General features: G+C 46.2%; 1 protein-coding gene across 2 annotated transcripts; it reads left to right on the top strand.

The window, feature by feature from the left end:
* The first annotated feature begins 220 nt into the window (after positions 1-220).
* Positions 221-8,830, top strand: Casp6 (caspase 6). 2 transcript variants are annotated; one of them, XM_032897336.1, is made up of 6 exons: positions 221-308; positions 696-845; positions 1,193-1,269; positions 5,184-5,359; positions 6,889-7,048; positions 8,062-8,830. In XM_032897336.1, exons 1-6 carry the CDS (start codon positions 280-282, stop codon positions 8,301-8,303), a joined length of 834 nt encoding a protein of 277 aa, XP_032753227.1. In that variant the 5' UTR covers positions 221-279; the 3' UTR covers positions 8,304-8,830. The 2 variants fall into 2 exon arrangements, with proteins under 2 accessions (XP_032753227.1, XP_032753228.1); XM_032897337.1 differs by having other exon boundaries at positions 258-308; positions 699-845.
* The last annotated feature ends 544 nt before the right edge of the window (positions 8,831-9,374 follow it).

The raw sequence follows: 9,374 nt of genomic DNA, 5'->3' as shown, positions 1-9,374 counted from the left end.
TACCTTTGTCCCTTCCTCTCTTCATCTGCAGGAGTCTTAGCGACTGCAGGGGGGCGGGGTCCCTGAGGGGCGGAGCACCTATGCTGCACTTCTGTTGAAAGTAAACCGAATGAGGAAGGTGTGGTGGCACGCACCTATAATCTCAGCCCTCAGGAGACCCAAGCAGGCCATTTCTGTGAGTTAGAGGCCATCCAGGCTTACATAATAAAATCTTGTAAAATGAAAGAAAATGAAATTAACAGACAACAACTTTGTTTTCCTGATAGGTGAAAGTAAAACATGACGGAGACAGATGGCTTCTACAGAAGGTAAAGATACTCTTGTCTTTTTAAAAGCCTTTCCTCTTTCTTGGTCACAACTGTCTTACGGGAATAAACGCAGGGATGCAGTTGTTAGGTTCCGTGATGTGTAGCCTTTAGGGAGCCGAGATGTAGTGTGGTTAGAGTAATAGTTCTCACCCTGCGGGTCATGACCCCTGTGGGGTCAAGCGACTTTCACAGGGGTCACCTAAGGCCTTTGGAAACCACAGATATTTGTATTACAGTTCATAACAGTAGCAAAATTAGTTACAAAGTAGCAACAGATATTCTTTCATGGGTGGGTAGGGGTCCCCACAATACCAGGAACTTCATTAAGCCAGTGGAGAATGTCAGGGTCAAAGGGCCGGGTGTGATTGTTTACTGTTCATTAATTAGTAGGGAGGTGTTGGATCCAGCCGAGCAGTACAAGATGGACCACAAGAGGAGAGGAACTGCCCTAATCTTCAATCACGAGAGGTTCTTCTGGCACCTGGCACTCCCAGAGAGGCGGGGCACCAACGCAGACAGGGACAACCTGACTCGGAGGTAGTTTCCCCTGTCATACACTTAAGTGAGAGCTAATCGTCACTGAGCCCTGATGACAGATCGGGAGCCTCTTGGGGACCCGGCATGTGCTTAGCATGCATGAGGCCCCACAAACGAGCCACCAGGCTTTCCCTGTTGCTAACATCTGTGCAGTAGGTGGTAGTAATCGTCAGTGCATCGGCTCTTGTCACCGCTAAGCGCTTTCATGGGGCAGGCGATCGAGGGAATTGCCCTGGTTGTTTTCCCTGGTTGTAAAAAATAGGCATGGAAGTGAGTACTCAAGGAAGTAAGGGACTTGGATGGCCTGGAATTACTCACAAGCTAATTCCGAGTTCATGTGTCACCAGGTTCTCAGAGCTAGGATTTGAAGTGAAATGCTTTAACGACCTCCGGGCAGAAGAACTGCTGCTCAAGATTCACGAGGGTAGGTGGCCGTGCTCGCTGAGGTGGGATCGGGTACTCGATGCTATCACTAGGTCTGATTACCTGTGCCTGTAACTGCTGCATTACTGTGCAGAAGGTATTCTAAGGACGGTGCAGCTAGAGTCAGTCCTCACGCGGGCCTCGAGCCTTCAAATCTTTTGCCAACCGGTTGTGACTACGGCTATTGGCATGGTGCTTTCTCCAGCGCCTTCCTTTAGTTAGAGTGAAAATAGTTCCAGTTGGAACTGGCTGCTTCCTAGGTTTTCTGCTTTGCTCCTAAGCTTTGAAGGACATGGGGTCTCAACTCTCCCGGAAGCTCTGAGAGTTAGGTAGGACACGGGGAACAGCCACAGAGGCAGCTGCTGAGTGGTTGCTTCTAGGTTTCAGTCTGTTGTAGAGAAGTCTGCTCATTCAAAGAAACTTTTATTGTCTGACCAAAGCCATGTGGGGCTTGAACAGATTTTGAAATTACCAAATTGTCACCATGTAAAACAGGTTTCACAGTGGCATTCATGTTCCAAGCACATCGTGCATTTCTGTCCGTATTGACCTTATATTCCCTCACCTCCCTTCCGACTGGTCGCCCTCCTCTTCCCTGATAGTCCAGCGCCATCTATGTTCACGGCCCATGCGTATGACGGGTGAGAGAACCGTGTGAAGCCGAAGGTTGCACTTTCAGGGAGAGAATGTGAATCTTCTCTTTCTGTTTTGCTTAGGGGGGATGGGTCTCTGGTTCTGAGCATTTTTCGATGTATTTTGTTCTTTATGGCTGAGTAAAACTCCACTGTGTGGCTGTACCACGTTTCTCTACTTGCTGTGAGTTGGAGGACAACTGATCCTGTGGTTTGTCTGTTGTGAGTGGTGCTGCACTAAACATGGAGGAGCAGGCTTCTCCGTGAGCGGACCTGATCCCCTTGGGTGTGTTCCCAGGAGTGGTACAGCTGGGAAATGTGCTTTGTTTTCTGAGGAAGCTCTGGGTTGATTTCCACGGGCCTGTGGCTGCTTACACTCTATCCAGCACCGCACAAGGACACCTCCCCAGTCCACTTCCCCTCCACCTCAGCCCACAGCCCACATCAGCTGCTCACTTCCCGCCCTTTCCAGCCCAATTCCCACTTCAGCTGCCCACTGTCCACCAGCACTGGTTTTTTTGCTGCTATCAGGTTTTTTGTTGTTTGTTTTAGCGAGAGTCATTCTGACTGAGAGGAAGAGATCTCGAGGTGTTTCTGACTTGTGTTTCTCTGATGGCTGAAACTGATGATGAACATTCTGTCGCCTCGCTACAGACGTTTGGTATTTCACAGTTTGAGTTTTTCTTTCTCTTCAAGACAGGGTTTGCTGTCCTGGAACTCTTTGTGTAGACCAGGCTGGCCTTGAACTCTCAGAGCTCTCTGACACTTCAGAGATTAAAGTACCATCTGGCTTGGCACTTCATACTTGGAGAACCACCCCTGTGTCTCATTTATTATTTTCTGATTGGATTATTCGGCTTTCTAGTAGGTCTCCCCCTCCCCCATCATTCTTCTTGTAGTCTAGATACTAACCTAATTTCTTCAGATGTATGGTGGAAAAAAGATTTCTTTCCACTCTGTACGCTATCTCCTCACTCCAGAAATTGTTTCTTTCACTGTGAAGTTCATTTAGTTTTTCATGGGATCCCATCTGGTAGTCCTTGGAAGTATTTCCTGAGCGATTGGAGTCCTTTTCAGAAAGGCTTTGCCTACCTCTTTCCTTTTTCTTACTCATGTAGTATTTTGTGTCTGCCTGTATGGGTTGTGAGCCTGTACGTATACCACAGTACCCATATGGATGTCAGGGGCCAGCCTCGGGAGGGAGTCTTTTTCCACCGTGTGGATTCTGCGACTCCCTCAGCCTTGGCCACAAGCACCTTTACCTGTCAATCACCTCAGCATTCTGCCTGTGCTGGATTTCGAAAATGTTTATAGTCCTCTTAGGTCTTCTTAAAGTCGCTTCTCCAGTGCATGTCCAGTTTACCCCCCTGCACAGTTTGTTAAAGAGATTGTCTTTTTTCCTTTCTCTCATGTATGCTTTGATGCCTTTGCCAAAACTTAGGTGTCTGGAGCTGTGTGGGTTTAGACCTGGCCCACGATCCATTGGCCGATGTGTGTGCTGGCTCCTCCTTGGTTTTGTTACTCCCTCCTGCACCATAACGTGAAATCAGTGTGGTGATCGATGATGCCCGCTTCGTTCTGTTTGCTAAGGATTGCCTTGGCTATTAGGGGTCCCTCCTGCCTCAGCCTCCACCTCAGGGTGTTTTCTAATTCTGTGAAGAATTGTCATGAGAGCCCAGAGATAGCTTTTGCACGGTAGCCATTTTCTCCATATTGTCAACCCATGAGCTGGAGGTCTTTCACCGCCTTAGTTTATTCCTGTTTGTTTCTTTTTCTAATGCTATTGCAAATAGGATTCTGTCCCTGCTTTCTTTCTCAGTGGATAGCATATAAGAGAGATACTGGGGGGCTGGACAGATGGCTCAGTGGTTAAGAGCACTGACTGCTCTTCCTGAGGTCCTGAGTTCAATTCCCAGCAACCACACGGTGGCTCACAACCATCTATAATGGGATCTGATGCCCTCTTCTGAAGACAGCTACAGTGTACTCATATAAAAGAGAAAGAAAGGAAGAAAGGAAGGAAGGAAGACAGACAGACAGACTAAAAAGAAAGAAAGAAAGATTCTGATTTTTGTATCCCGCTGTTTAGCTGAAAATGTTAATCAGATCTGAATTTTTTTGTTGGAGTATTTAGTATTTAGTTTCTTATCTTTATTTTTTAACCGCTTTGTGTCTGAGCGCTTTGTCTGCATGTATGCAAGCTTGGTGCCTTCAGAGGGCAAACAGCATCAAAGCCTGAAGCCATAGGTGGTTGCGAGCTGCCACGTGGGTGCTGGGAACTGAACCAAGAGCGACCTGCGCTCTTAGCGCTGAGCCGTCTCTCCAGCCGTTAGTGTCTTTAAGTATAGGGTCGTGCCATCGACAAACAGGGATAATTTACTTCTGCCTTTCCCGTTTGTATCTTTTATTTCTTCCTCTTGCCACACTGCGCTAGCTAACGGTTAAAGCAGCACATTGAGTAAAAATGGAGGGGCTTCTGTCTTTCGAGGAACTGTTTTGCTTCTCCTGTTCCTGTAGAGTTGCTGTAGGTCAGTGGTGTGCAGCCTGTGTGTGTGGTGTTGAACTGTGCTCCTTCTGGTCCTGGTTCCTTCAGGAGATACTGAACTTTGTCAGCGTCTTTTTGATGATAACGTACTTCCATGTTCGAGTCTGTTTATTTCCTGTATTATAGTCACTGATTTGCATATGATGGGTCACATTATAATCCTGCAGTTAAGCTAGCTTGGCCATGGTGCATGGCTTTTTAATGTATTGTTGAGTTCTGCTTGCAAGAATTTTACTGAGAATTTCTGTATCCATAGTCTTGGGGATGTTATGTTGGTCTATGATGTTTTTGTTCTTGTATCTTTAAGTAACTTGGATCTTAAAGGAGCTTCCCTGTTTTTCTCTCCATTTTTCTGTACTTGAGAAAAGCTAATATTTTTAATGAAATTGCTTTAAACTTTAACGATTGTTTTTTAAGCCAGCCATGGGTAGGACACACCAAGTCAGCCTTCTTCATAGGCAACCGTGTCAGCCCCTGTCTCAAACAACCAACATTAGAAAGAGTTTAGGGCAAAGAAATACTTTAGGACCAGCCTGACAACAGAACGAGACCCAGTATTAAAGAGGAAGAAAAGATAAAGGTGTGTGTTATTACAGGAAGTTTGTACTTTTTGAAGCAGGCCCCTCTCCTGCCATTCTGTAAGTGTATTTTTGTCCTAGTACCTCTAATGTCAAGGTATCCACATGTGGATAACAAACTCTTCTTTTTCACTCTCTGTGCATTTTGGGATATCCATAGTGTCGACTTCCAGCCACGTAGATGCCGATTGCTTCCTGTGTGTCTTCCTGAGCCACGGGGAAGGCAACCACATTTACGCATACGACGCCAAAATTGAAATTCAGACCTTGACTGGCTTGTTCAAAGGAGACAAGTGTCAGAGCCTGGTTGGAAAACCCAAGATATTTATCATCCAGGTAAGACCGATCTCACCACCTCAGCTGTAAAACTCAGCGTTGATTTAAAAAGGTTAAAAAGTTAATTTCTAAAATAGGTTTCTCCAACAATTAGAAAGGCCCTTTTGGGATCCTGGTCAAATAGAGTTGTACTTTGAGTTGTTTGCGTTTCCTTATCATGTTTTGAGCTGGGCAGGGCATGGAGCATATAATCCCCACACTTGGGAGTTCGAGGCCAGCGAGCCTGGTCCACAGAGTCTAGACCAGCCAGTGCCACCTTGTCGTGAAAATCCAAAAAAAAGTGTTTTGATTAACATTTGGTCTGACAGATAGGCACTGCCGGGCTGCTGTGTGGCTGGGCGGGGTTTGGAGGAGGGGCCACAGGAAGGGAAGCCGTTGATTGCTCAGGACCCTGGAAGGCCCGCCTGGCTACGCTGGGCTTCCGTCTGTGGGAGCATGCAAGCCCTGGAGATGCTGTTGGGGGAAGCAGGCTCATCTTCACCTGCCTCACCCTTTACACGTCTCCAAGCTTCCAGATAGTTTCAGAAAGAAGAAAACAAGTGTTTGGAGCAGGGGCAGTCTGCTAGTAGAGGCTTCACTATGTAAATTTGAGGCGGGAGCACGGTTTAGCCTGGAACACTCACGGTTTAGCCTGTAACACTGAGGAGCAGAACATAGCTCAGTGGCAGGGCACTGGATGAGCAAACAAAAACCTGCGATGCCAGCTTCTGGATAGAAAGGAATAGATAGAAATTTAGAACTCACTTTGAAGTGGAAACAGAGACTGGAGAGAGAGGGGAAGGGAGAGGGGGAGGGGGCAAGAGGAAGGGGGAGCGCTCAGGGCTGGAGGCGTGGCTCAGTGAAGAAAGGAACATATGAGGAGCTGAGTTCCAGTTCCTTCTCCAAGGACCCAGCCCCCTCTTCTGAACCCTGGGGCACCGGCACTCACATGTGCAGAGACACATCCACAGATACACACGTAGATACACACTTTTTAAATATGATTTTTAAAACACAGTAAAAACAGAAGGCAAAAGGCACATGGAGAGATGACCTCTTAAGTCAGTGCTGTTTCAACTATTGGCAAATTGTGACCTCAACTGGACGGTCCAGATGTCATTTGGAAGTAATTACCTGACTGAATAAAAGCATTCGGGCAAGGAAGATAGTTCTTTAAAGGAAGGGTATATATACCATTCAGCATATTGTGGTTTTTATTTGCGGGCTGGGTTGGAACCACATTGTCTAAAAGGAAACATTATCGGGAAATAGCTTGGTCAGCTTACGTCACTCAGTGCCTGATTGCGTCATTTTCTTTCTTTTTTTTTTTTTTTTGGTTCTTTTTTTTTTTTTTTTTTTGGGGGACGCCCAGGGCCTTCCCTTCCTAGTGCCTCTACCACTGATAAATCCCCAACCCTGATTGCGTCATTTTCAAACTGCCTGTGTGGGTTACTAATGGGAGGTGTGCTGAGTTATATGTTCCCGCTGCATTTAAGCATTGGGAACAAGATGGCGGGCAGAGAACGCGTTCTTTCCTCTCTCTTTTGTAGGCCTGTCGGGGCAGTCAGCATGACGTGCCCGTGGTTCCTCTGGACGTGGTGGATCATCAGACAGACAAGCTGGACGACAACGTGACCCAGGTGGATGCTGCCTCGGTGTACACTCTGCCTGCGGGGGCGGACTTCCTCATGTGTTACTCTGTTGCAGAAGGTGAGCCAGCAGATGCTGCTGACTGAAGCCTTGAAGCTGGCGACCTGTACTGAAGCCTGTGTCACCTTTGAATTGGAGTGGTTTTTCGCAATTAAATCCCTGCGTAATGTTAAAAAGCCACAGACCTAATCACGGTGAAGAAATCCTTTCTGATCGATAAGTGAAATGGGAGATACCTTACAGACTAACAGCTGTAGAGTTGTCGTGGCTGTTAGCAGCTTGATGGCGTTTGGTCACTCGGCAACACCACTCTGATATATCTGTGGAAAGCCTTGCTGAAAGGAAAAAAAGTTCTGCTAAATTCTCTGCTTTCAAACTAAAGAGTTTTGTTTAATCTCTGACCTCAAATTTACTGGGTATTATTTTGGTCTAGTTTGCTTTTTTGGAGAGCAGAGAAAATTTCTGCCAAAAGCCTTCTTTGGCTTCTCAGGGTAAACTGAGGCAGCAAAAAGGGGTATGGCGTTGGTGATTGGGGTCATGCTGCTAGCAACGCACTGGGGTGGGTGTTGAACCAAATCAGGAATGCTATAAAGTCATTCATTCATCTCAACAGCATTAATTCATGGAAGTTCATCTTCACGTTGATGTGCAGGAAAATTGCCCAATAGGGTGGGCCGATGCCCGGGAGTCATTAGGCTATGTGATAGTGGCAGGAGAGGCATGTCGGCCGGGAGAAGCATCCTGGGATGAAGTCTCTGGGCTCTGCCTCTCCAGAGTGCACCCACTGTAGCCATGGAAACAGTGGGCTGTCTCCAGTGAGCTCACTCGCTTGCCACACCCTTTCCTTGATGGCTTCTGTCATCAAAAGATTCTTTCAGTAATCTTTTGTGTATAAGACCATAGGATTACTATGTTTTCCGACATTAGATTAAGCAGTGGAGAGAAATCGTAGCCACATGATGAGCAGTGTGTCTTATTCTCTCCAAGGGCTTTTGGGAGCTTTCATTTCTGTAACTGGCTTTATCGTAAGTGTCTTTCCGTGACCTTGAAGCACCTCCCTGCTCTTGTTTTAGGGTATTACTCTCACCGAGAGACTGTGAACGGCTCCTGGTACATTCAGGATTTGTGCGAGATGCTGGCCAGGCACGGCAGTTCCCTGGAGTTCACCGAGCTGCTCACGCTGGTGAACAGGAAGGTCTCTCAGCGCCGTGTGGATTTCTGCAAAGACCCAGGTGCAATTGGCAAGAAGCAGGTTCCCTGCTTTGCCTCAATGCTGACCAAAAAGCTGCATTTCTGTCCCAAACCTAGTAAGTAGGGCCGTCCGACTTGCTACATATGTTTCACACACATTTCCCTTCTACACAGAGGCCAGCTGGCCAAAGACTCCGCCCACCAACGGACACTGTTTGAATTTTTAAGGTGCTACAGAAAAGTAATGTTTTGCCTTTGTTATTATTTCCAATCGTGTTGGGCACGGGGAAAGGGCTAAAGAAATCCTCAGGAAATTACTGTGCATAAATGTCCAATACATTTATTATGTTTCTGGTTAACGGCAAGATTACTCAGAATACCAACTACTTTGCCTTACCTTTTGCGACACTATTTATACAGGCTCATTGTATAATGTTTTTAAAGATCTTTGAAACTCAAGAATGAGATCATTTTCACCTAATAAAAATGTCTAAAACTCACTAACATTTTCTAATTCATATGCTTACGTAATGTACAGTGGGCCTGTTTTAGTTGGTCATGCTTTCATTTATTATCTTGTTTACCTGTAATCGGGGCATTTTATGTGTGGCTTTAATTCCCATTTTGGAAACAATAAACCTTTCAGAACTATTTCACGGCACTCTGGAGAATATGTAGTGACATGTCACCATGTATAGACACATGTATAGTAATACTTAGTCGCTCTGGGTACGTACAGCCCCTATAGGCACGCATGCAGTGATCCCTACCTGATAAAGACACACAGGAAGTGACACCTCGCCACTGTAGTCCAGCATGCAGCAAATGCTGACCACCGTAGGCAAAGCATCTCCCTAAATGGGACTTAAAGCTGAAGAGCTTGACGATTTTAGCAGACTATTGAATTAATGGTGTAATCAGTTCTCCTTTAAGGTTCTTCTTGGTTTTTTCTTTTTTTTTTTCTTTTCTATTTTTCGGAGCTGGGGACCGAACCTAGGGCCTTGCGCTTGCTAGGCAAGCACTCTACCACTGAGCTAAATCCCCAACCCCAAGGTTCTTCTTGTTAACCTGTCCATTTTTGTATCGGAATATTTTGTTAACAACCTACTGGTTGAGGGTTATATTGGGGCTTTGAGAACAGAAACACATAAGTTGCTGGTATAAAAGCAGTGCCTTGGAGGCCTTGCTTCAACCA

Source organism: Rattus rattus, chromosome 3 (genome assembly GCF_011064425.1).
Source record: "Rattus rattus isolate New Zealand chromosome 3, Rrattus_CSIRO_v1, whole genome shotgun sequence".
Classification (NCBI taxonomy): Eukaryota; Metazoa; Chordata; class Mammalia; order Rodentia; family Muridae; genus Rattus; species Rattus rattus.
The sequence above is the reverse complement of the archived record's forward strand: the minus strand, read 5'-3'. Positions and strand labels throughout refer to the sequence as shown.